Genomic DNA, 27875 nt, shown 5'->3' on the forward strand with positions numbered 1-27875 from the left:
TTAGGTAAATAATTTAATGATGATAGAACAGAATTGCTTTAAACATGATTTCAAGTTACTGTTTTTGTCTGGAGTACAGAGCAGAAATGGTACCAACTGTGTCCAAATACCAAACCACGAATTAAGCAGATAGAATGAAAAAAAAAATTCCCCTGATTTAGGTTTCATTCCTTACTCCTACTTTTACTTGCCTCGGACTGTTGCTATTGCAGGCAGTTAAATCTTTAAAGGACCACGTGTGAGACGGTCCACTGCCGACGGGCCTAACTCGACTGGGCTCACGGATTCTGAAGTAGTTCACTTCCTGCTGGAAGCCAGCCCCCATTTTCTCTTCTGCTTCAGTCCAGGCCTGTCCAGATGAAGCACCACTCAGTAGCTACTGACCATTTAAGAACGGAGAGAAAAGGTAGAAAACATGATTTTCTTTCAAAGAAAAAGCAGATGGCAGACCAGCCGTTGCTCTGGAGTCCCTGAGGCACAAGCCCGAGCACGCCCCTCCCCAAACGTCTGCCGCAGCCCCCGGGGGCCAGCAGCTCGCTTCCCTTGACCCTCTTGCTTCTGGCGCATGGCTAGAGTCAGCAGAGAGGCTCTGCGGAGAACAAAAAGCTTCAGGAAACCGGAGGGTTCACGCAAGGCTTACAGTGTGCCAACAAGGACAAACACGCACACGGGACAGACATCAGCAGGGTCAGCCTGCTCGCTTCTAGCCTAACAGGCTGCTTAAGAACACCTGTTTCTGAGAGAGCCCGTGCTGGTCTTGGAGTGGCACGGAAGGAGGGGGCTTGCCTAAGTGGGGATAAGAAAGGACCCTCTTACACCAGGTGACCTGGGGTTTTATGGTGGTGGTTAGTGCATACATACGGCATAGCTTAATACAATTACTTTGCTTGTTTCATCACTTTATAAAGTCTGCCCCTTTATACAATCATGAAAAGCCAGGGCCTGCCGGTACCAAATGTAAAAGGCTCCAACACTGTAAGAAACATGGCGGTCATGGATCCCAAGATAAACTTAAAGGGTCAGCCCCGACATCACTCACTGTGGAGGACAAGCACTAGGTTCTGTCCAGTTCCAGCAGAGAGAGGACTGTGCCCACGAGCACTGTCCTTCAGGTACCAGACAGGGAACAAGGGCTTCTCTTGGCTTTGGCACTCTGCTCCCGGGAAGGGTTTCTGAACGGTGGAGGCAGTAAGTGAGTGGTCCGAAGTGGATCAACAGCCCATAGACGGTCCAAAGAAATACTCTGGAATCCTACCCGGGCCAGGACCCAGAGACAGAAGCAGCTAAGGGCTGTTTGTCAGTCACAGGTCTTCACAAAGCACAGCAGCAGAGCCCCCCTTCCCTCAGCCTCTCCCTCAAGCTAAGGCCCAGCAGAGGGGGAGTTCTTTGGGAGAGAAGGGAAGCTGGCGCAGGTGAGGGGCGTGCTACTCCCACCGCACCTGACTGTGCATCAGGTGCAGAAGATGATCCCACCAAGGAAATGAATGGCACTATTTTAACAGAACATCTTGGGAAAATCCAAGAGGCTTACTCCTAACTTAAATCGTTCACGTGGAAGCCACACCAGTATGCAGGTATGTTCTCCTCTACAAAATCTACATGGATATTTTAGTTTTCAAGCACCACAGAAAAACTTAACTTTAGCCACTCAGTGTAGTGCAGGTACTAAGATTTTAAAAGAGAGCCTACATCTAGAATAAGGAATCGTTCATAGCCAGCTTCATGAAACATGGTTACCTCTGAGGTTTTCTGGTGAGATCTGAGAATTCAACATGTGACCACCCAATCTGCATGGACACATACAGGTTTATGCCAAAGCCCCGACAAAACTATATTTAGCCTTTCAGACTGTGCGCAGGGCCGGCAGCTCACCCTTAATGTCCCACCAAGGACAAAAGCAGCAACTTCTCTACTTCAGTACAAATATGGGCAGAAATTTTAGGATATAAAATAGAGGCCCTTTCCACAAAGTTTAAGATTTAGGGTAGAATAAGGGAAGACCAAACAAAACAAAAAATTCCTACGAAACCAAAATAATTCCACATTGGTCTTGTACTCCACGAAACCCTGAGATGAACTGTAGTCGTCAAATGCCTAGACTTGGATCTCGGTTCACCAGGACACTTCAATAGGCTTCAAACTGGCTCATCATCAGCTTCCTGCTATATTCATAGGCCAAAAAGAGCGCCCCATTGGCAGGGAATGCTCGAATCATAGTAGGTTTCAGTCCAGAATATAAGGCCGTTATTCCTAGAAGACAAAAAGTGATCAAAGACTGAGACGCCCCTCCTCGGAGAGACCCCGTGAAGCCTCAGAGCACAGGGCTGGACACCTACAAATCCAGACAACGCACTGAACGCCAACAAGTGCTGGGAGGACTTTTTCCAGGTTTCCCTGGATGAATGGGAACGAAAGAGACTAATGGAAACAAGGACAGGCATCAGGTCTTCCAGCAAAGCTGGGTGATGCTCAGGTACCACACACTAATCCCAGGCCCAGTTCACTCCTGGTAAGTGGACTGGGCAGAACAGAGGCCTCACCTGGGCAGACAGAAGCAACCCCAGGACCACAGGGGGTGGCAGCCTTGCAGGGTCACCACGAGGCATCGGGCCAAAAGCAGAGTCAGAATCCTGGGTCTACTGCTGGCACTGCCCAAGGTGGTTATGAAGATCCAAGTGGACGAGGGAGGCCTAAGTACTTTGTGAAACTATGAAGTGTCACTCAACTTTGGGGTATGAACTAAACGGTTTCCACACCCTGCGACTGTGCTCGCTCTCAAAATCAAGCCCGAGAAGTTCACATCCCAAGGTGGAAGATGTATAGTGGATGCTGGAAGGACAGGTCTTTACTTACCAGTGGCATGATCCTGGCGTTATACCAACATCACCTAGAAAATCTTTATCCTCCTGCATAACTCTCAAAATTCAGAGCCAATCACTTTCAGGAAGTCTTAGCATTAAGGACTTGCTGCACGTTCTTTTAAATCCCTTGGTGGCTCTGTTAGAGATCATTTTCTGATACTATCCATATTATATAAAACAAGTGGTGCTGACTTCAAAGCATTTGTCCCCTTAGGCAGTCTATATTTTTAAAGTTCCCTCCAGCCTATTTAGAACAAAGAATCCTGGCCCAGGAGTGAGGAACAACAACATCAAACGTTCTTGAGAATGGAAGGAAGCTAAAGAAGGGGTTTGGAAGCGGGAAACTGTGCTAGAAAAGGGACAGGAGACGGGAGGGGGGGGGTTTGGGGGGCGGGGAGAGAGCAACCACGCACACGTGATCAACCTCAACGAGGCTTACAGTGAAATGACCAGTCTGTACAAAGCCACTCCGTTTCTGCAATGAGCAGACTCACCTTCATTTTTCACAATGCTTATGAAGGTTCCGATAAATCCTGCCTGTTTTCCAGACATAGAAAGAACTTGAATTCTGGATTTGACGCAATCCACTGGGTAAACAGCAAGCCAGAGGCAGATTCCACCAACTCCACCACTTAACATCAGAGGGACAGGGCCTGGACAAGGACATGAGCAAACAGCAGTTTTTGTCTCAAAAACAGCATTTCCAGAATTCAGTGTAGGAGAGGCTGCAGGTAGACGGGAATAAAAATGCTGATGCTTGGGGCGCCTGGGTGGCTCAGTCAGTAAGGCGTCTGCCTTCAGCTCAGGTCATGACTTCAGGGATCAAGCCCGCTCCGGGGTCCCTGCTCACGGGCACAAGGACCCATGTGGCACTCTGGGTCTGCCCTCATCACGGTAGGACCGCATTGGTGCTGGTCACTGTGACGCTGTGGCTCACCTGGCCTGCCCTCCAGAGGGCTGGCCCACACAGAACCAGCAGGCCCCCAGCAACATGGCAATGCCCCCCCGCCCCCCGCCATGGGGAAGGAGAACAGTGCCCAGTGAAACACAGGTCACATTTTTTCCAACCCTCTCAGTCTGAAGTTTTTCATTATTTTAATGCCCCACAGCCCTGATTCTTCCTTTACCATGAAAACCAAAGTTGTCTTATTAAACACGATACTTAAGCCTGGGAGCTTGCCTAACCCCAGAATAAGTCCAAAACACTGAAGAGATGGGTTTGAGAAGAAAAAAGCAATCATTCATGCAAGCCAAACATGGACATGGCCGTGCCAAGCAGCTACACAGGACAAGCTAGAAAGAACGACAGTTTTCAGTGCTCTGGAAACACTCTCTCAAGATTTATTACCAAGTTTTAAGCTTATTGCAAAATGCTCTACAGGCGATTTACCCTGTTATTGGAGATTTCCCACAGGAAAGTAATTTCTGCATTCTCCCCTAAAATGTTATTCTAGTGAAGAAGTTTGGGATGCACTGCTTCAGCCCCATGGTGAGGACATGAGTGCACCCTGAGGAAGGTGCCAAGGTCCTTTCCAGCCTCCAGAAACCCCAGCGCACGCTTACCTAGTTCATCCTTCGATCTCCCTGAGGCAAAAAACGACCTGCTCAGTTCATAACCGCCAAAGAAGAAGAAATAGCCGGGCACCTCTCGGAGTAAGGTGCTGGAGAGGCCGTGGTAGAAGCCCAAGGGGCCGTCCTTCCTGAGGACGCTCTTCACCACGGACCAGACGGTGCTGCAAAGAGACAGGGAGCTGCGCTTAGGGCGGGGGGGGGGGAATGGGGGGGGGCAGTGAGGCCAGCGCTCCCAGCCTGGTGGCAGGCCTGGCTCAGCCCTGGGCAGGCAGGGAACAGCTGATTCTAGAAACTGAGCGACCCGAATTCTGAGAATAAGAGGCTTCTGCAGGGAAGAAATCTCAGAGAAGCACAGATACAATTATTTTAGGACAGCTGTTCTCACCTGAACTATCCGACAGCGATGACACATTATTAAGGTGCACATTCATACAGAGCTGCGTGTGCCTGCTGCGCCCCCGGCCAAGATTTCAGCAGACCACGCCAGAACCCCGTCTCAAATGGAACCATGTTCACATTTCCCAAGTGTGCCACTCAGCAAAGGAAGCCCTGGGAATACTCCTGGAAAAGGAGGTCCCTGGACTTTTTGGAAAATCAGAAAGCCCTCCTCTGGCTGTGGACAAAACAATGAAGGACCTAGACCAGTGCCGACATGGCAGAGCGGACTCCCAGAGCTGCTTTTCGCTAACTGCTCGGCTCACCACTGCAGGCAATGTCTGTTTTGTGGTACACATGAAACAGAAGGGAAAGAAGTAGGTGGCACCGAGCAACACTCCTGCCCGATGACAGTTCTCCCGAGGGCAGGGGGAGAAGGGGTCTTCAGGAATCTGCCCCACAGCTTCCCCCTGTATAAAGGATTCCATGAGCAGATCGGGACCCTCAGAAAATGTACAAATAAAATCCAACCCCCATCTGACAAGCAGAGAAAGAAAAGTCAGGGAAAGCCAGACAAGCTCTTGATTTTTATATTGCTTGCATCCTCTTGCCCTCAATAAACAAATTCCTTTGTCAGTTCATTTGAAAAAAAAAAAAGTGCATTCATACATTCTAGATGTCATTATCCAAGATGTAAAAGAGCCAATACCCACTTCCTTCCAACAACGAATAAGAGAAATTACAAGAAGGAGCTGTCCAAGCTCAGCAAGAATAAAAAATGGCCTTGTATTTGCTCAGTCCTCTACCTCCCTCAATGCCTACCCTCCTCAATTTTTCTTTTGAACTGGTGTGTATTGAAGGAATCTGTTCACGTGCTTAGGGTTTATTTTGTTTTGTGTTAGTGCAGGGAATGAGCAAGGGAGTAGATGTTACTTGAAGGCAAGACAAAGGAAATTCTTAGAAATTCTACAGGGCAAGAAGCACTGAGAATTTAGTTCTTAGAAAGTAGGTATGCAAGAATTTTTATTTCAGGATGATCAGCGCCCTGTAGCAGCTGGAATGCAGGACACTTTCTGTGTAGACCCATCTTCCTGATGGTGTGCACCATGGCAGGCTTTATCTGTCAGAAAAACAAACAGCACCAGAAACCACATCCTTATTGTGGTTTAGAGAACCCCTTGCTCCTCACTTTGCTCTCAGCAGGTGACCTCACTTGGACCAGTGAAGAATCAAACTCCCAGGTAATCAAAAGCATTTCAGAAAGCTTCATCACGCATCACTCATTATCCAGGTCCTTCCTGCAACTCAGCTCCCATTCTATAATGGGAATGTAACACAGTAATCAACTTAACACGATTAGCCTACCTTCTGACCCAAGTCTTAACCCCAGGCTACCATATACCCCTGGGTGGGCACAGCCACACCTAAAAGATAGTCAACCAATATTTACTTTTGTGCAAGGTGTCCATTCGCTTAAGTTTTTGGAGCCAACAATTACTTTCTTTGAAAGTACCTTAGGAAACAAACTGAAGGTTGCTGGAGGGGAGGTGGGGAGGGGGATGGGGTAACTGGGTGATGGGCATTAAGGAGGGTACTTGATGTAATGAGCACTGGGTGTTGTATTTAAGTGATGAATCACTAAATTCTACCCCTGGAACTAATAATACATTATATGTTAACTAAATTGAATTTAAATTAAAAAATTTTTAAAAATACCTTAAACTACCTTTTTTCTTTTATTATGTTATGTTAATCACCATACATTACATCATCAGTTTTTGATGTAGTGTTCCATGATTCACTGTTTGTGTATAACACGTGCCCTTTTTAATACTCGTCACCTACTTCTAAGGAACATGAGAGCAACTTTGTGGGTGCTGTTCATGTTCTACCTCTTAATCTGGGCACTGGTTACAAAAGTGTTTAATGACTATTAGAACCCCCACTTACGATTTCTGTGTGTACATTGTATTTCAATAAAAAGTTTTAAAGACTTATGCTTTTGGACCTCTAGGCTATAAATAATAGATTCAAACTGGTTGTAATGAATCTCAAGGGTGCAGGATACAGAGCTCTATTAGAGACCCCATCCTCACCGGGACGAGACTAATTCTGTAAATGGTCAATTTATCTGATTTTTCCCATCAGATTTACAGACTTTGAGTTAACCACAGTGACAAAGAGCTTTAGTCAGCCAGATGTTAAGATAAATAAGTATTGAGAGTAATAAAGACAATAAATTGCTTCACAATCCAAATAAATCATACTGCATATGACACACTCTCATGTAACTAGGATCTGTTTTCAAGGCTGAGGGGGAGAGTGTTTTGATGGTTACAGAGTAGCTCACGAGGGCTCTGAGGAGTTTTCTCAGAACCTGGGCCCTCTGTGGGGACATGCGAAGGATCGGGGAGGGAGGTAAGGAAGTGACCCTGGGATCTGGGCTGATCAGCCCACGTGAAACCTGGGAACGGGCATCAAATATTCATCTTGGAACCCAAATTGGCACTTATGAAGGCCCAGCTCTCAGACCCGGCTCCAAAGCTGTCTGCTATGTGCCTCCAACACAGCTGGGGACCATGCCTCACACATTCAACGAGCCAAGAGTGATAGGAGGCTCCCCCCCGGCCCCCCCGCCCCCCCCCTCCGCTTCCCAGGTATTGAATATCTGCATACAGTGTTCTGTTGTGGGAGCGGGGGTGGATCCAACCATCAGAAAGTTCATGCAGAATGCTGTCCTCTGCCTGGTAGGGGAAAGAGTTCTAAAAACACAGTATTTTGGAGTAGATAAATCTCCTTCTCTGCCACGTAGTTTTAAGTATAATATAAAATTGACAAATACTCAGTGCACCAAGGCAACAGAGCCCCAACGTTTGTGCCCAAGCAGTGCTTACTTCTGGCTTCTGGCTATCTTTCCTGATGACTCCATCTCATACATGGTCTGCAGCCGGCACTTGACAAGCTCGGTGGGGCAGAGCACCAGGGCAGCAAAGGCAGAGGCGAAGGAACCCGCGGCCGCGTTCTGCAGGTCACTGGAAGGGAACCAGCACAGGAGGCCGGTTACACATTCATTCACTCACCACGCAAAGCACTCGTCTGGTAAGGGAGAGCAAGGATCAAAGGAGAGGAACACTTTTCTGAGTGCCCACTGGGAACGTGCACACACTGTTTCATCTAAGGATCCCAAAGCTCTGTGAGGCCAACACCAACACCCCATTTTTCATGTGGAAAAACAATACATAGAATACATAATGCACCCAAAGTCATACCACTACTATGGGGTAATGTTAGGATTCAAACCCAGGTCTGCCTGACAGCAAAATCCATGCCCCTTTTATTAGAGTGCTATGCACAGAATGTATCCCCCATCCCTAAAGCTCTATGCTGAAGCCTTAGCCCCCCCCCCCCAAAAAATGATGGTATTTGGAGGGGATCTGTGGGAAGTAATTAGGTTTAGATGAGGTCGTGAGGGTAGAACTCCCCCATGATGGGATTACTGTCTTAAGAGACCACCGATCTCTCTCCACCCTTTGAGGACACAGCAAGGAGATGTCCCTATGTAAACCAGCAAATGGGCCCTCACCAGACACCAACAACCAGCACCATGATCTCGGACTTTCCAGTTTCCCAAACTGTGAGAAACAAACGTTAGGCCACCCAGCTGACAGTATTTTGTTAGAGCAGCCCGAACTAAGACATAGGGATATACAAAACAAAACAAAGAGAGATGGAGGAAAAAATTACCCAAACTCCCACCACCCCAAAGACACAAATCGTCAATACTTGAATGTATCTGTCACTAAGCTTCATAAAACAAGGTTCTGGAGCCATCCGTGCGTGCCCAAAATCCAACCTGGAGCAACCACATGTATAACATAACTGTTGTTGTAGATGAAAGCCCCAGATAAATTTTTAACCAAAAAGCTGCTCATTGCAGAAAGAATTCCCAGCTCTGCTGACGACCTCCTGACCTCAGCCACAGAGGGCACCAGGAGTGCGCGATGCTGGGGGGTGGTGAAGGCAGTGCCCGTCAGCAAGCTCGATGGCTGGAGGTAAAATGGCTACGTCGGAAATCTAAATGGAGGAACAAATGCACATAAACACAAAAACCTGAAGTATTCATCTCACCTCAGAAGGGTCTGGTACCACCAGCCACCAGCAGGGCTGTGAAAGTGAGGGCCCATCAGAGTTCAAAAATACAGGGGAAAGTCTGAGAAATCAGTTGTCAGGAATTCTCTGAGTGTTCACGAGGGTCGGAAAATAAAATCCCTTCCAACCCAGACAGTGTTCTGTCACAGGAGCTTGGCGGGCACCTGGGGTCGGGCAGGAAGGACCCAGCTGCTCACAGGATGACTGGCTCCCTGACTCTCACCCGTTCAATGCCAGCAGCCCACCGTCACCTAACCACCGGGCCGCCACAGCCCCATGAGGTAACCCCCTCACCTGGCTGCCCTGGGTAGTGGGATCCCCTCACAGGTTTTCCCCAAACCGTGAGCAAAAGCCTAACAGACCTGGCATATTCAGCTGTCACAGAGTTCCGTTAAACAGTCACACAAACTGAGGTCAGACAGGAGCATAAAATCAGGGGCCATCTCCAATCTAAGCCCCAACCTTCTATGCCCTGGTGACCTGGTCTCGGTGCCACCGGACAGACGCAGGCGGGGGCCCAGGCCTTCTTGGCCTGCTACACTCAGGTCCCAGAAGAGTTGGCTGGGAGCGAGGCTTTCTTCCAGGGGGAAGACCCTGCTTGCAGTCTGGACTTGCTTTTCATTTTAGAGAATCAGGTATCAGACCGTTACCTGGTGAGAGCCAGACATACGACTGTACTTGCACTTGGCTTCTAGTGTATGGAAACTGTCCAACACAGTTCACACCTACCTAGCGGTTTGTCAAAACCAAAGCTTAAAGTGGTTTCTGCAGTCTTTTGGCCAGCCTGCAGATCTGTACTCTGTCTCCCTCAGGGACTCTCCATCAACTCGCTGACCAGCAACAGTTAGGGTCAGTAACCAGAGTTGCCAACTTTGCTGGAACAAAGGTGACATCACTCCATGTGGACATCTATTCAACCTAAGATGCAGTAACGAGTCAGCCACCTGAATGAATACAAGCATGTTGTTCTGGTGCAACAAGGCCAAATCAGACTTACAGTGGACTTTGGCTCTCTCATAAATAATCCCCTCTACCAGGGCACTCGATGAGGTGTGCGGGGCCCCAGGCTGCACCTGCAGTAGAGGTGTTTGGACCTGGAACTGAAACGCAGGAGGCATAGGATAGGATTTGAAGAATCGACTGCTTGTCACCCATTCAACAAACATGTACCTGAACACTCCTGCTGTGTTAAGACCTCACATGGCCAAAGGTCAAAGAAGAACCCTACTTGGGGTGGTGTTCAAACCAAGGACAGGCAAATATTTACGGTATTATTGCTGAAATTCCCAGCAGGTTCTTCCAAGCACTGCTTTCCTTTCATTGCCTCTACTTACCACGCTTTCCTCTAGACCCAACCCCCACCACATAGTCCAGAGCCCCGACTCTGGTCTTACAGAAAGAGTACTGGACGGGGACTCGGAAGACATGGCTGTGGGTCCTACTCTCGGCTGTGAACTCAAATAATAGGATCCTAAGCCAGTATCTGCAGGTCCGAGTCCCCCTCTCTAAAACAGAGAACAGCACAGGCTTTGCTGTTCTCCCAGGACCGTGATGAGGGCTAAACAAAACAGGAAAGCCATGGATGTCCCAGCTCTGTAAACTCTAAGGTAGCATTTCCTTGCCAGGTAATCAGCAAACACTGCTCCGCTGGATGAAGATGCAGCCCCCTGCCACCTCATCAAGACCGAAAACGAGGAAGGTGCGGGGAGGCCACATGAAACAGGATGGCTTCTTGGCTGCAGGACTTCCTCCAGGACCTCACGTGACTGCTTGCTATCTCTGTCTTCTCCACGAGGCATCCTCCTCTAGGAATGCTGCCGGGGACCTAAACCTCTGGTCTCCTCCCAAAGTCTCCCCCCCTGGGGGGAGAGCGACAGTCGCTACAGTGTTCTGTCAGTCTCTATCATGAGATCCCACATTCTCCTAGTTTGTCTCCTGCTTATTTACTTCCTCCTCTTCTTTGTGACCCTTCTGGGCTGGAAGGTCCTAGAATCAGTGCGCAGCTCTCTACAGATGCTATCTCCCTGGGTGACTTCATCCAGTCCCAAGCCTCTAAAAAATAAGTTCCATCCATGAAGACAAAACTCTTGCCTATAAAAGGGCACATCTTTGAGACTGCTAGGTACCTCCAGAGAACATTTCTGTACAAAAGGGGCCTACTTTAGTCAGGTGGTTCCTGAGTTACAATAGGGATTCCAATTCCAAACGACCCATATGGCTATCTGCCCTTTGCAACCATGAAGCTGATACAATTTTAAATGATTTAAAATAAATCATTGTTGAAAAAAGGAAGGGCTACACATCCCAGTGGTTCCTGAATTCTTTATAGTCTCTGTGTAAATAAACATCCAAGGGATGACCAAGCACAAGCCAAAGTCTAATGTTTGGGCAGACTTGACCAATGAGTAGGTTCATCTCCATCTTCACAGATGCTTCCAACTCTTCCTAAAATTCTAAGTTTCTCTCAAACCTATCTGGCTCAGGCAGCTTCTTCCGATCCTCTGCATTTTGCTGATGAAGTGGAACCCAAAACTCGGCTCACGAGTTGCATCTACGGCTCCAGTCCAGCCCTTGTGCCCACAGGAGAAGTAATATCTGAGAAGCATCTTCCTGGAGAATACCAACATGTAAGGGTGGCTCATTCTCCATGGTGCATTACAGGCAATCCTTCTGCAGAATACCTATTTGCCAAGTTTTATATGATGACGGTATACGACTTCACGATCAGACAGAAAGTGGTTATTTTAAAAAAGGAAAACATTCTTCCCATAAAGGGGGAGAATATCATAAAAATCTTGACTATGCAACAGTGTTGTCTTTTTAAACAAAGGGAAAAAGCATTAGTGCCCACCACTCACCTCAGCCTGGCCTGCTTTTCCAGTCCAACCACTTTCCGCACCACCTGTTGGCAGAAGCCGTAGCACATGAAGAGGACAGAGTTCTCGGCGATGTTGGCGATCAGTGCTGGGCTGGTCCCCTTGTAGAAGCCGCGGAAGCCCACCTGGGAGTAGGTCTTCAGGCAGCAGTCGGTGAGGCCCCGGTATAGGTCGGGGAATGTCTGCATCTTCACTTTCAAGGTGTCAAAGGGCTGCCCGGTCAGTACACACGCTGTGCCCCCTAAAACCAGGACAGAAGTCTTCTCCAGCACCAGTGTACTGTTTGAGAACGCAGCATCAAACACCCGCGGAAATGAGAGATAAGCAGCCTCCCCAGGGGCTTGCTTCTGTTGCAGTTCACTTCGACCTCTCTCCCTCCCAAACCTTCAAGCCCAGTCCGATCAACAACAGAGGGTCTCCAGCATGCCCGGCACCCAGCTCCGGCCCTGAAGGAGCCCGCCCTCGGTGGGAGAGACAAACATGTGGTCAGCAGTCAAAACCACAGAACGCAAAGGTGTGGCGTGTGTTCTGGGGTGTCGGCCATGGGGTCAGATGGACCCGGGCTTGAAGCCTGGCTCTGCTGTGAGATTCTGGACAAGCGATACTAACTTTGGAGCCTCGTTCCTCATCCGGTTAGCATGAGGATTAAATAAAAATGGATGAGAAGGCTTAAGATAACAGCTGCTGCATGGATTGGCTCATGAAGAGCAGGTACTCTGCGTTCGTGCAGCCATATCAAAAGGAGGGGGAGAAGTCTGGCAGGAGTGAATCCCTCCTCTCTGCCTACTGCCCAGCAGTACAGATGACTATCAGAAAAACAGGGAAAGAGACAACAGATAAACATGACAAAGAGCCTGGCTAATCCCTAAAGAGCCAAAATTTGACCCTTTGGAAAATCTTCATTGGGACTCTACCAATTAATGATTTGTATTTGAATAGAGAAGGCACTGAAACGTACCTTTGCTTAGCATCAATCATGTATTTTTATGCTTTTATATTGTCAAGAGTTTACAAAACAGCAAAATCTGAACTCCTGTAGATGACCCATAAAAAGTCTGAACATAAGGAAAAGAATGAACTGTAACCACCCTGTCATATCCCCAGACCCTGGACTGCGTCAGCATTTGGGAAATGCCACTGGTTAATGCACCCACCTTTCCTGGGCCTCAGAGATCACTGTATCTCAGACGTCCCCTGCCTGTGTCAGGAAATCTAACCATTGGATTAGGTTTTTAAAGATTCATCAAAATTGAAGAGAAGGCTGGGGCCCCTGGGTGGCTCAGTCGGTCAAGCGTCAGACTCTTGATTTGGGCTCAAGTCACGATCGCCAGGTCGTGAGATCGAACCCAGTGTCGGGCTCTGCGTGCAGCATGGAGTCTGCTTGTCTTCACCCCCTGGTCCTGCCCCACTCACACCCTCTCCCTCTCTCGCTCAAATAAAATCTTAAAAAAAAAAAAAAAAAAAGTTGAAGGCTTACATAAATATTTAAGAAATGCGATTTCATAACTTTGACATTACACAGTTATTCTGACTAAATCGTGCAGAGTAGAGACAGAAGAGGGGCTGTTTTGAGTAACTCCCACGTAATTACTGGCAGATTAACAGACATTTTCAAGGAGTCTGAAAACTGAGTTCTTCTTTTAAGCAATCACAAGTATATTTGGGATCCTATCCCTACTTTCTTCTAGGAGAGTTCATTTCTTCTAGGAAAGTAATGATACATTTCCACTTTGTCTTGCCAAATTATCCCCAGTTCTGAATTAGTGGAATATAATTCAATAAGATGTTACTACATTATAGTTATTCTCTCTCAGGCACTTATAGGAATAAAATAGGACCCTCATTATATAAAAATAATCATTCCAAAAGAAGAGGTGAATGTCAACATTTTTAAAGAGAGTACATAATTTAGGTAACCTAGATGCAGATAAACTGAATAAAGCATTTCATTCAGAGCATTACAATTTTAACTGGAACTTTTCCATATTTTAACCCAATCATCTTGAGTAGTTCAGATATCACCGGTTGTTAATATATGCCTTTGTTGCATAGCTGTAACAGTTACATTTCCAACAGAGAGAAGGTAGGAGGCTAGTGCATTTTCAAATGCTAACTACAATTCTCTCCTTTCATCTATGGAGGTAACAGACTCCCACGTAATTTATCATAAACGATACTGTCCAGGCCCCCCTTAAGTGGGTGATGACGATTCTGAACACCAGCACCAGCCACTGAGACCTAGCAGGTCCTCAGATACACATCAAGTATCCATGAAGCTATGAATAACTATGAATTTCTCCACTTGCTTAGAGCACAGACCTCTGATCATCTCATTCTCCTTGAGCGAAAAATGGAAATCGTTCTGCAGTCTTTCATAGGTGTCCCAAAAGGCCCTGCACTTTATTCTTCAGGAGAGGGGCTCAAACCATGATGTACTCTACATTTTACCAAGGCCAGTGTTGTGGGCTTTCTATGCTCAAAATAGTTATGTCAGAAAATGACAAGGTGTTAAGGAAATCTATCAGGGCAGGGATAGTGTTAGTGGTGAAAATGGGGAGGGCAGAGCTAACGACCAAGCAGCAGACCCTTCACCAGAAAGTCCAGGATCACCTTGTCCACCCATGCAAAATGGAGAACCTCAAACCCGATGGAGGCATTCAATAAATGTTCTGTTTAACAGCACAGGGAGGCATATCATTTTCAAAATATTCCAATCAAAAAAGGCCCTTGATGGACTAAATCTGCCAATCAAAAGATAAAGGGGTGGGGCGGGGTGCCTGGCCAGCTCAGTCAGTAGAAAATACAACCCTTGATCTACAGGTCATGAGTTCAAGCCTCACATGGGGCATGGCATTTAAAAAGAAAAGAAAAAAAAGGGGGGGGAAAGAAGAGAAAGAAAAGAAAAAAAAAGAAAAAGACACAGTGACTGAATGGATTAAAAAAAAAAAAAAAGCAAAACCTATCTATATGCTGCCCACAAGAGATTCACTTCAGATCTAAACACACATGCACTGAAAGTGAAGGGCTGGAGAAACATTTAACATGCAAAGGAAAAAAAAAAAAGCTGGGGTGGCAATACTTACATAAAATAGACCATAAAATAAACACTTTAGCAAGAGACAAAGAAGGGCACTACATAATGATAAAGGGATCAATCCAAGCAGAAAACAAGAGGATATTATAAATATCTATGCACCAACATAGGAGCACCTAAATACATAAAGCAATTAACAGACACAAAGGGAAAAATTGACAATAATACAGTAATAGTAGGGGACTTTAATACCCCACATACAACAGATCACCCAGACAGAAAATTAACAAGGAAACAGTGGATTTGAACAACACATTAGACCAGATGAACATAACAGATACATACAGAACATTCCATCCAAAAACAGATTACACGTTCATGTCAAATGCACATGGAACATTCTCCACAATATACTATATGTTAAGCCACAAAAAAAATCTCAATATAAGAAGACTGAAATCATATGAAGCATCTTTTTGACAACAGTATGAAATAAGAAATCAATCACAAGAAAAAAACCATAAAGAACATAAATACATGGAAGTTAAATAATATGCTACTAAACACTAAATGGATCAACCAAGAAATCAAAGGGGAAATCAAAAAATTCATGGAGACAAATGAAAACAAAAACACAATGCCCCAAAATCTTAGAACTACTTTTGCTAGATCTCCAAGAGGAAAATTTATAGCTATTAATATAGGCCTAACTTAAGAAATAAGAAAAATCTCAAACCACTTAACCTTATACCAAATAGAGCTATAAAAAAAAACAAAGCCCAAAGGTAGAAGGAAATAAAGATCAAAGCAGACATATGAAAGACAAAAAACCATAAAAGATAAAAAAAGAAAAAGCCGACATCACAAAAATACAAAGGATTATAAGATTATGAAAAATTACATCACAACAAATTAGACAACCTCCAAGGAATGGATAAATGCCTAGAAACATCTAGAATCACAAATAGAAAATTTGAACAGAGGGGCACCTGGATGACTCAGGTCATGATCCCAGGGTCTTAGGATCGAGCCCCTCAGCGGGGAGCCTGCTTCTCCCTCTCCCTCTGCCTGCTGATAGCCCTGCTTGTGCTAAGTAAATAAATAAAATCTTAGAAAAAAAAAAAAAAAGAAAAAGTTTGAACAGACCAATTACTAGTAATGACACTGAATCAGTAATTAAAAAAAAACAACTCCCAACAAACAAAATTCCGGGACCAGAGGGATCCAAAGGTGAATTCTATCAAACACAAAGAAGAGTTAATACCTATCCTTCTCAAAATATTCCAAAAAATAGAAAAGGAAAACTTCCAAATTCATTCTAGGAAGCCAGCACTACCTGACATCAAAAGCAGACAAAGACACTACAAAAAAGAAAACAACAAGCTAATGCCTCTGACGAACACAGATGCAAAAATCCCCCTCAACAAAATATTAGCTAACCGCATTCAACAATACAGAAAAAATAATCCTTCAGCAAGATCAAGTAGGCTTTATTCCAGGGATGCAAGGGTGGTTTCAGTATTCTGAAATCAATCAATGGGATGCACCATACATATTAGCAAGAGGATAAAAACTCAATAAATGCAGATCATCTCAATAAATGCAGAGAAGCATCTGACAAAACACAACATCCATTCACGAAAAAAACTCTCAACAAAGTAGATTTAGAGAGAACATACCTCAACATAATAAAGGCCATCTATGAAAAACCCAGAGCTAACATCATCTTCAATGGTGAAAAGCTGACCGCTTTTCCTCTATGATCAGGAACAAGACAGAGATGTCCACACTCAGTGCTTAGTTAACATAGTAATAGAAGTCCTAGCCACAGCAATCAGATGAGAAATAAAAGGCATTCAAATTGGTAAGGAAGAAGATATGCGGTCACTAACTGCACAAGACATGATAGTACATATAGAAAACCTTAGGGGCACCTGGGTAGCTCAGTCGGGTAAGTGTCCAACTCTTGATCTCATCTCAGGTCTTGATCTCAGGGTCATGAGTTCAAGCACTGCATTATGCTCCACAGTGGGAGTGGAGGCTACTTAAAGAAAACCTTAAAGACTTCACCAAAAAAAATATTAAAACTGATAAGTAAATTTGTAGGATACAAAATATACAGAAATCTGTTGCATTTCTTATACACTAATAACAAAGTAGCAGAAAGAGAAATTAAGAAAACAATCCCACTTATAATTGCACCAAAAAGAATAAAATACTTAGGAATAAACTTAACCAAGGAGGTAAAAGACTTGTACTCTGAAAACTATACAGCAATGAGGAAGAAACTGAAGACAACACAAATGGAAAAATGTACTATGCTCGTGGATTGGAAGAACAAACATTGTTAAAATGTCCATGTACCCAAAGCAAATCAACAGATTCAATGCAATCCCTACCAAAATGCCACCAGCATTTTTCACAGAACCAGAATAATCCTAAAATTTGTATGGAACCACAAACGTCCCTGAGTAATCTTGAGAAAGAACAACAAAGCTGGAGGTATTACACTCCCAGATTTATAGATATACTACAAAGCCCTTTGCATGTGTGTGTCCTCAGGCTGGATCCCTTGTCCAGGCACTGAGACACTGCTGTGCAGAAGACGAAATCCTGCTCTGCAGAGAACTTCCCTTGAGGTGAATCACCCTCACTGGACTATTTATGTGTGTGTGTGTGTATTTTTTTTTTTTTTTTTAAGATTTTTTAGTTTGGGAGAGTCTAGCAGACCTGCAAAAACAAAAATTCCTCAGGAAAATAAAACACTCCCGTTTTGAATACATATCCACAATGTCTTGTGTACAGTCAGAAACTGCTAGACTTGGCATGCCTGGCTGGCTGTCAGAAGAGCATGCAACTCTTGACCTCAGGGTTGCGAGTTCAAGCCCCACATTGGGTGTAAAGATTACTTAAAAATAAAATCTTTAATAAGAAAAAAATTACTAGACTTTTGCAAAGAAATAAGAAAATATCACCACAGGGAAAGAATTCAGTTGCTGGAAACTGACCAGAAGATGGCTCAGGTATTATATTTAAAAGGCAAAGACATGTCAATAGTTACCGTGATGAAGTTAGGCTTGATGGAAAATCTGGACTTAGTGGTTAAAGAGATAAGGAAATTTCTTAAAAATGACTTGAAGGAGGGGCGCCTGAGTGGCTCAGTCAGTTAACCATCTGTCTTCAGGTCAGGTCGTGATCTCAGGGTCCTGGGATAGAGCCCCGAGTAGGGCTCCCTGCTCAGTGGGGCTTCTCCTTCTCCCTCTCCCTCCACCCCTCTTGCCTCTCCGCTGCTGTTTGTACTCGTGCTCATTCTCTCTCTCAAGTAAATAATCTAAAATCTTTAAAAAAAAAAAAAAAATGACCTGAAGCAAATTTTAGAAGTAATGAAAAATCCAAAGAACTCCAGTAGGAGTGGCAATAAATAAAAGATTTAGTCACACAAAAAATAGAAGTAAGGAAACAGAAGCAGCACACTCTAAAATAGTTGAGGATATTGAAAATTTGACTTTTAAAAGAAAAGAAATAACTAGCAAATTAGATGAAGCTAAAGGGTACAATACAAACCAAAGTAAGGAATTGTCCCATGATGAATCACAAAATCACAAAGTCATGGGAAGTGTGGAGGAAGCCATAAGCAATACAATTGATGGATGCAGAAATGCAGCATCCTATAAAAGTAACAGGAGAGAACAGAGAGATTGCAGAGGATGAACTGGTCAAAGAAAGAAGAGAGGAAAAAATCCCCCTGAATTTAAAGAATAAAGCAAGCATTCTACAAACCTCCAGAGAGGATGAAGGAGCAATACTCGGGTTGGCAGCAGACTTTTCATCAGCAACACTGAACATTAGTAAGTCATGGAATAATGTCTTTAACATTCTAAGGGAAAATGATTTTGAACCTAAATTTCTATACCAAGTTAAATTAGCATTTAAGCATTAAGCATGAAGGACCTTTTCAAATATGCAAAACCTCGTCAAATTTAGCAGCCAGAAATCATTTATGAAAGAATTACTGAAAGATACACTCCCACAAAATGAAAAAAGAAAGGAGGAAGATATAAATTCAAGAAAAAGTAGATAAAACTAGTAGATTCAAAGCATGGAACTGGGGAGGAAACCGGTGATGGTTTGAGCTATTTGTTAAAGAGGTAAAGGTTGTTGAGCCAGAGAAAGTGAAGAACTTAAGAGACTCAGGAGGAAGAATCTTCAGAGTGGAAGGAAAAACAAACCCTCAAGAGGAAAAGGCCTCAGAGCTAGAAGAGGGAGGAGAGGCTTGCAAGGGGGCGGGGGGGGGAAGCTTGCGGAGGAGTGGGGGGGGAGGAGAGAGGCTTGCCGAAGGAGGGGAGAGAGAGGCTTATCGAAGGGGGGGGGAGAGGCTTGCCGAAGGGGGGGGGAGAGGCTTGCCGAAGGGGGGGGGAGAGGCTTGCCGAAGGGGGGGGGAGAGGCTTGCCGAAGGGGGGGGGGAGAGGCTTGCCGAAGGGGGAGGGGGAGAGGCTTGCCGAAGGGGGGGGAGAGGCTTGCCGAAGGGGGGGGGGGGCTTGCCGAAGGGGGGAGGGAGAGAGGCTTATAATTTTAATTAAAGAGGCAGAAGATTCTGAGCCAGAGGATGAAGAAAGTTCAGAGTGGGAAATGGAAGTAGTTTTATCATGGGAGGAAGGAGAGGACTCTGAAATAGAACATGTAAAGACTGCCTCCCAGACTGAGAAAAGAGAGGTCTCAAGTGGATTTAAAGAAATTGCCTGTAATTACGTGGCTTGGGACTCTGAGAAGAAAAAATTGGTGAAACTTTGGATGGAACAAAAACCCCAGAATAAAGAACAAACAGCTATGCTCATAAATCAAGGAGTTGGGACAGTCTGTCTGACCTTGTGTTTGGCCTATCCCTCAAAGTCACTAGAGGTAAGTTCTGGTAAGCAGAAAAGGCATTTATATACAAATTTCAGTAGTTCATCAGGAATCACCACATTTTTAAGAAAAACAGACACAAAACTCTGCAAACAGAGGAGCCAACATCTAAAGGAACAGACAACGTAAGAAACAGAACTTTAGAAGAAGTGTAGTTAATAACTTCAGAGAGATACAAGAGGAGATTAGAAATATTAAAAATTACCATCCATAAGTCTTGGAAATAAATAAATAACTCAACAGATGCTCTGAATAGCAGAAGAGACATACTTGAAGAGACAAGGTATGATCTAGAAGATCAACTTGAAGAATGCTCTAAGGCAATTGGCCAAACAAATAATAAAGAAAGATCCAGAGACAGGATAGACCCAGAAACTCCAACATCCATTTGACAGGAATTCCAGAAAAAGATAATAAAGGGAATGGAGGGCGCCTGGGTGGCTCAGTTGGTTAAGCGACTGCCTTCGGCTCAGGTCATGATCCTGGAGTCCCGGGATCGAGTCCCGCATCGGGCTCCCTGCTCGGCAGGGAGTCTGCTTCTCCCTCTGACCCTCCTCCCTCTCATGTGCTCTCTCTCTCTCATTCTCTCTGTCTCAAGTAAATAAATAAAAAAAATCTTTAAAAAAAAAAAATAAATAAATAAAAATAAAAATAAAGGGAATGGAGCAGAGGAAATAATTAAGGAAATGATTGAAGAAAACCTTCCAGAGCGAAAGAAAGATTCAGGTCTTGAGATTATCAGTGCTTACCAAGTACCTAGTAAGACTGATGAAAAGAGACTTACTCCTAGAAATCTGGGAATTCCAAGGATAAAAAAAAAATCAAAGTCTTCCAGAAAGAGGAGAGAGAACCTACAGAGGAATAAGAATCAGACTGACAGCAGACTTATTGGATACTCTGGATGCTAGAAGTAAATGGGGTAGTATCATAAAAGTTCTGCAGGCAAAGGTTTTAAACCTAGAATCCTACATCCAGCCAAAGTGGCATTTTATTTTGAAGGTAAAACAAAGACATTTTTTGATACCAAAGAACTCACAGTTTATTTCTTGCATACCCCCTTTGAAAGAATTACTGGAGGATATACTTTAGCAATCTAGGGTGACTATAAACACATGGACACCATATAGATTATCTTTCTCCCAAACCAAAAAATCCACAAGGAAAACAGGAAAATAAAATGCCACATTTCTACCCAGGAAGATGAACAGCTAACAGTGTACTTGGGGAATAGACGAAAGGAAGGTTACAGATACTACCTAGATGTTCGTAAAGTTAAAGGGTGTGTTAAAATTAATGCTAATCATCATAACTTGTGTAGGAGTATACTTTCTAAACTACTGGGGATCACTTCTCAGCATTTTGGCTAAGATCAAGTATAAACTACTGGGGAGAGGGAGCGAATCGGTCAATATAACCATAGACAGGAAGAGGTGGGGTGAAAGTAACAGAAAAACACAGGGAAGAAGATGGCAGGAGAAGTTAAAAAGAAAAAGGCAAAAGTTGGACTCTTATCAAGAGAAGGGTAATTTTATCATTTATACTGATGTTAATCTTGAATTTTTATATTAAACCTTTTCCTTTCAAAAAAAAAGATACTACAAAGCTGTCATAATCAAAACAGTATGGTACTGCCACAAAAAGAGACACAGATCAAAAGAACAGAATAAAGAGCCCAGAAATAGACCCACACTTATAGAGTCAATTACTCCACAACAAAGAAGGCAGCCATATGCAATGGGGAAAAGACAGTCTCCTCTATCAATGGTGCTGGGAAAACTGGACAGCTACATGCAAAAGAATGAAACTGGGCTACTTTCTTTCACCGTACACAAAAATAAATTCAAAATGGATTGAAGACCTAAAGGTGAGATCTGAAACCATAAAACTGCTAGAAGAAAATATAGGCAGTAAACCCTTTGACACTGGCCTAGAAACAATTTTCTAGATAGGTCTCCTAAAGTGAGGGAAACAAAAGCAAAAATAAACTATTGGGACTACACTAAAATTGTACAGTGAAGGAAACCATCAACAAAACAAAAAGACAACCTACTGAATGAAAGAGGATATTTGCAAATGATGTATCTGATAAGGGGTTAATATTCAAAATATATAAAGAACTTCTATAACTCAACACCAAAAAAACACCAAAAAAACCCAAACATTCTAATTAAAAAATGGGCGGATGACCTGAATAGACGTTTTTCCAAAGACGACATCCAGATGGCCAAGAGAAACACGAATTTTGGCATGAGAGGATAAAGGTAAATGGTCTAGGTCACATTAAGAAGCTAGGCTAGTTAAGGCACAGAGCAACAGAGCAGTCAAAGCAGGGAGTGGGTTATAGTGGTCAAACTACTGTATCTTAAAGAGAGACCAAGGTTCCTCATGAAGGCAGTTTATCTTCTGAGCTCCACACTGCCTCATTTCAACATTATACAATGACCTATCTTCTGCAAAGTCTCCCCCATCCTAGCTGCTTGGAATTTCTGGAATTTCTTTCCTGGAATTTCTCCTATACTAGCAGACAAGCAGTGACAGCTTCCCAGAACTTTATAGTAGATGAACTGGACCACAAACCTGTTGGATGGGGAGGTTTGTTTCAAAGAAAAGGAGGAACATGGAAAAGAACACATGTGTGCTACACCTAGATCACCTCAGGCATTGATGGCCCAATGTCCCGATCCGGACAGTGGCAACAGAGGCTTGAGACTAACCTCCACCCCCAGGAGTGCTGTTAGCCCATTATGGAGTATTAAAACAGAGACAACAACAGGGCCAGTCAAGGAACCAAGCAACCAACGGCCTAGCCCTATCTTGACACCATCTAGCCGTGCAATCATGGGCAAATCCACTCACCCTCTCTGGGTCTCCTTTCTACATATACAGTGAGCGTTAGAGCCAAAGGTCTCTGAAGGCCCTTCTAGCTCCATCATTGGGAGACTGAGACCCATCCAAAGTGGAGCTATGGCTTCCTGTTTGCATTCCATGCACCTCCGAGAAGTTCTCAGGTCACTAACAGGAGGCTCCTCTGCCAGCCGAGGAGCCCCTTGCCTGGCTTAAAGCACAGACCCCTGCAAAGGAGACTGTTATCCTCCAAAGTTAGACGCTGCAGGGCAATGCTACATCAGCGAGGGGTGACCCTCTGTGACCAGTGCAGGAAGAAATCCTAACTAGTTATCAAGAGAATTAAATGCCATATGTAGATGGGCCCAAAACATGTGAATACTATTGTAAAAAAGCATGTCCACCAGCAAATGCCCTACACACCAGACTCCCAACAATACAATTGCAATTTGTATCTTTAAAATTCACTGTAAAGCACATATGTGGCATCCAAATACCTATCCACACAGAAATGCCTTTCGAGGAAAAAGAAAATTCTATGACAACAGAGTCTACATCTTTGGCAGACTGACTGATGGACATTTAATTCCAAAAGCTGAGAATCTCTCCTGTGGTTAAATACCATCCTATGGGAGAGACAAACACTGAGCACAGAGCATTCGCAGGACTGCAGAGGCAAGCAAATGGGTCCACCGTTCCCATGGTCAGTGTCATCCCAATGTGGCATGGGGGGTGGTTCATGGGGCCTAGGGGCTGCAGCTGGGATGGGACTGACCCAGGGCACTCAGCAGGCAAGAAGCCAGTGGGGAAATACCTAGGCAGCCCTTAGTTTTCCCTCCTCCTATGCCAGGACACCCCTGTGGTCTCTCACCTGGGAGCTGGTGCCTGCACTTCTTATCAATCTGTAATGCCCCGTCTGCAGCCTTTCTCATTAGCCTACCTGGTCGACCTTTGGTTCATGAGAAAATACTTTGTTCTCTGAACTGCAACTTCTTTTTCACCATTAAGGGAATGATAGGATGACAGGTGGCGGCCCTGTGGCTGCACCTGATCTGGATAAGAGGTCCCACTGGATAAGAGGACAATGGGCAACTCACCCCTCTGGCCTCTCCACTCCCAGGAGCTGCAACCCATTATAAGAATCAGTGTACGGGGCAAGGGTAAACCAGGGTTTTCATGTGGGCAACAGGAGCATTCCAGCGCTCCTCTGGCGCTAAAATAACACAGGAACCTAGAGAACCAAGTCAACCACCCATACACTTCCAATTCCTGACCTCAGGCTGAGTAAAGGTAATCTTTCCAAAGAGTGACCTGTGTGTTGCAAGCACTGCCCAGGAGGACTTACTTGTGGCCTGTGAGGCTGCAGTCTGCCCTGGGGCTCGGCCCCTGCCCAGCCCACCATTCCCTGGCAAATCCTAGAGCCTCTCCTTCCCTTTTAGAGCTTTAGAAACCATCAAGTATCAGCCTCATTTACTAAAGGCTGTCCTCCTTTCTTGCCTTGGCAGTGATAAGGACAGTAAATAGGACTTCCCTGGAGAGATGGCACAGTGTGATTCTGGACTACAAGGGCTCTGAAGACTGCCAGGCTTGGAGTAAAATCCCACGTCACCTGCACATCCCAGCTGTGTGACAATGGACAAGGGACTTCAGCTCTGCGCTGTGCGGTTTTTCAGCTGTAAACTGAGGACATTCCCACCCTGCACCCTGACTCATTAAGTTTTACTATAAGGAAACTACTCTACCTTCTGCTGTTCTTGGAAGACAGTATTATACTTCCATTACACGTATTCACTCCAAGGTGAAAGCATGTTGCTTCTGGAGTGACAAAGGTGATATTTTCACCATCCTTTCACTGGATCTCACTTGTAGCAGGTACTTGAAGAATACAGGATGGGGTTTCCCCTGGAATTACCTGCAGCTCCCGCTGTGAGGTCAATGGCAGCTTGGATAGCAGGACTGGACTTCATGTTCGCTCACTCCTCTGCTGGTCTCCGTGGAAGGCAACTCTCTGAGCTTATGACGGGTGTCTCATGTCCCTAAAAGGAGACAAGAGCTCACCATCAGTGAGGCCTCTGCAGCCTTCCTTTCTCTAGAACTGCTGCCTGGTTACTGGGACCTCGACCTCTGGGAGCTGGGAGATCGGTTCTCAAAAAAAAAAAAAAGGGGGGAGCGGTCAAGGTGTCAATGCAGCTTAGCGATTGGCCTCCCCTTCTCCCCACCCACCATCTCCCCATAAAAAACTCACAAGTCAAAAACCTTCCCTGAGTATGAAAGCTACAGCCCTTGTAGGGAGCATTTCAACGACTTTTCTGAAAAGCTTACAAAGGAATGCCAAATACCACGACACCCGAGCCATATCAAACTAGTTTTTCAGAGGCCTGAGTGGAACTATCCGTCAACTAGGCTCAGTTCTAAATTCAGACAGCAGCCTGGGCTGAGTCCCTAAGAGGAGGTCACAAAACAGTAGATCTGGAAAGGAATGGATTAGGTGCTCTGCAAAGTGACACATGCGTGGGTCTGAGTGCCTGCTCTGTCACCAGCAGGGTGGGCCCTGGGGCCCCTAAAACTGGAGTCCCACATATAAAAGGTGAATAACAAGTATTATCATAAGACAAAGGCAATCACAAATAGCCACGTGGGACAGATGCTTTTAGAACTATGGAGCACAGCACCAAACATTAGTAACTGTCATCAAAGTCATCTCCAGACCTTCTCAACCATAACCGTGTACACAAAACACCTGGGGACCTTGTTAAAATACAGATTCTGATGTGCTAGGCCTCAGGTGGGACCAGAAACCCTGCCAGTCATGACAAGCTCCCAGATGAGGCTCATAATGACTGGCCACCAATCACATTTTGAGAAGCAACACCTGGTCCACTGTGTCCTAATTTTGTTTGATAAGAATCACTGAGGCACCTGTTAAATATTCAAATAACCAGGCCTCTCTCCTTAGTGATCTTGATTCAGCATGTTTGGGCTAGAGCCTAAAAAGTTTGGGAAAACTAGAGTCTACTCCTCTACCTTCAGACAAAAATCAACTATTACAGAGGAATGGACTTTATATAGATTTTAAAAAAGGAAAGGTGGTTCATTAACACAGAATATCAAGATAACCAATTCTGTGTGGTTTTCAAACTATGTAAGTGACTTATCTGTGAATAACAAGGAAAAAATTTTATTCCATCACACTAAAGACCTTTGTGCCCTGAGTCAGGCCACCTCTCAGAGGGTGGTGGGCCGGCTGGATCACTAATGAATGCCAATGTCAACCTAAACGTCAGCAGAAAATAATTTTATCCACTAAGAAGTTTTAGCCACTTGATGCATGTTGTGAATGAGCAGACACCAAGAATCTTGCTTTCTTTACAAAAAAATTGTAAAACCAGCAACCACAAAAGCACAGTACTGGACTTGAAAAAGCAACTAAGTTAAACAGAAAAGACATGCATTTTATGTTACTGATAGGACCGGAGAGGCACTATCAATAACTACAGTTGATAAGGTCGTGGCCATCCTGTACCTAGAGAAGGATATGAGGGTCTTAATCCAATCTCCTCCTTTTCCAGATGGAAAACTGAGGCCAGAAGGCAAGAGCTTCTCCAAGGTCATACAAGTAGTCAGTGGATTCAACTCAAGTCTTGCCTTTTGGGTCTGTGCCTACCAACCAATACTTAATTCCAGAGCATTCCAACCTGACCAAAAAGAAAAGAAACATCCAACCTTGCCTTTTAAAGGAAAAATGGAGGCAAGTGGGTAGAGTCACCTAGGGCCCAACCAGTGTGGCTTCTCCACGCGTTCTTTAGGTGTGGATATTTTTTTCTTAGTTTATATGAAAGGCATAGATCGTACTGCCATCAGTGTGAATTTAACCCCTTCAGGTAAGCCAAACTTAAACACATCAAATCCCACAAGTAACTCTCACAGAATTATTAGAATACTACACAGTGATGGGAACTAACTCAGAACGTGTGGGCAACTGATTCAAATTATTGTGTAGGTTAAGAAGGCGACTTCAACAAGTCTTGAAAAACACATACGGCTTGGAGGAGGCAAGACTGGTCAGCAGGAGTTAAGAACTCATTCCTGAGCCAGTTGAAAAGCTGAACCCTTTTAGTGACCCTTTACCCCTCTTGCAAGTACACGTGGGTCCGACTCCAGGACGGACAGACAACCTCGCGAACCACGCAGCCTTCCGTTTGCTAGGGAAATGAATTTCTCGACCGGGAGAACGTCCTGAGGCCGCATTCTCCACCTGGTAACGCGAACTGCGGGCAGATTCCAGCTTCAGGCTCCAGCTGGCGCAGCAGGCGGCCGCCCTCCCGCCCGCCGATTACTAGAGCCGGGACACAAGGCGCGGCGATGCCAGCCCGTCTGGCCGCTAAGACACCGGCCGGGCGCTCCTGCTCCGGGGCTCCGGATCCTGGTGAGCACAGGGGCCGCTACTAGGGAGACTGCCTCCAACTTTCTCTTCCTGGCTTTAACGTTCTCGGACTCTATCCCAACAACCTGCAAGAGTCTCCCATTCATAAACGCCCCCGCCCCGGGCCCGGGCAGCGGCGGCGCGGTGCCCAGAGGCCTGATGACACTCCGAGGGGGCAAAGAGGACAACCTTCCCAGCAGGTGAACACTACGGGGGGAGGCCGCGGAGCCCGCGAGCCTCTGGCGCCCCCCGGCCGGCGGCGCCCGCAGCTCCCTGGGCACGTGTACGGCGTGCCGGGCCGCGGACCCCAGAACCCCGGCCGGCCGCTCGCACCCCGCTCCCCCAGCCCCCCGTGCGGGCTCCCTGCAGCCCGGAGCGCCGGCTGGGGCTGCGCTCACCGCCGCGCCAGCTGGCCGCGCGTCCTGCTCGGGCTCCGCCGCGGGCTCTCGGCTCTGCCTCCGCGGCCTGCGCGGCCGCTTAACACCCACGTCGGCCGCTGGCCGGCCCTCCGCCCCGCCCTCCCGCGCGGGAGCTCAAAGGGCGGCCCCGGGGGCCCGGAGAGCACCCCTGCGGCGGGGGGCGGGCCGCGCGGGGCCGGCGCGGGGGGAAGCGGAAGTCCGCGGCGGAGGCGGCGCGCTCGGCTAGCGCAGGCCCCGCCACCCCCGGCCCGGGAGCGGGGGCGCGGGGGCGCGGGGAGCCCGGGCCTCCGAGCTGGTTCCCTTCTTCCAGGTTCCCGGAGGACTGGAAGAAGGGAACTGGAGGCTGGACCCCAGTTAGAACTCAGGGCAGGGGGTTGGGGGTGTCAGGAGCACTCGCGGAAGTCTTTAGGCTGATGA

General features: G+C 45.9%; 1 protein-coding gene across 1 annotated transcript; it reads right to left on the reverse strand.

Moving 5' to 3' along the window:
* Positions 1-27622, reverse strand: SLC25A15 (solute carrier family 25 member 15). The gene is made up of 7 exons (XM_045869834.3): positions 27438-27622; positions 24529-24652; positions 11816-12074; positions 7703-7840; positions 4425-4594; positions 3356-3514; positions 1-2250 (listed from the first exon to the last, which is right to left on the reverse strand). Exons 2-7 carry the CDS (start codon positions 24581-24583, stop codon positions 2126-2128), a joined length of 906 nt encoding a protein of 301 aa, XP_045725790.1. The 5' UTR covers positions 24584-24652; positions 27438-27622; the 3' UTR covers positions 1-2125.
* Between the last annotated feature and the right edge of the window lie 253 nt (positions 27623-27875).

The sequence above is a fragment of the Mirounga angustirostris genome, unplaced genomic scaffold (genome assembly GCF_029215605.1).
Source record: "Mirounga angustirostris isolate CCGP_5_RB_7025 unplaced genomic scaffold, mMirAng1.0.hap1 SCAF_3, whole genome shotgun sequence".
NCBI classification, from domain to species: Eukaryota; Metazoa; Chordata; class Mammalia; order Carnivora; family Phocidae; genus Mirounga; species Mirounga angustirostris.

Bases quoted from the DNA above. Each gene is read 5' to 3' on its own strand.
- SLC25A15 (XM_045869834.3), bottom strand. From the start codon at position 24,583: ATGAAGTCCAGTCCTGCTATCCAAGCTGCCATTGACCTCACAGCGGGA. The intron at 4,595-7,702 runs GTAAGCACTGCT...GTCTCTTTGCAG, and splicing joins AAGATAGCCAGAAGCCAGAA to CACCGTCTGGTCCGTGGTGA. The intron at 2,251-3,355 runs GTGAGTCTGCTC...TTTGTCTTCTAG, and splicing joins AAGCATTGTGAAAAATGAAG to GAATAACGGCCTTATATTCT.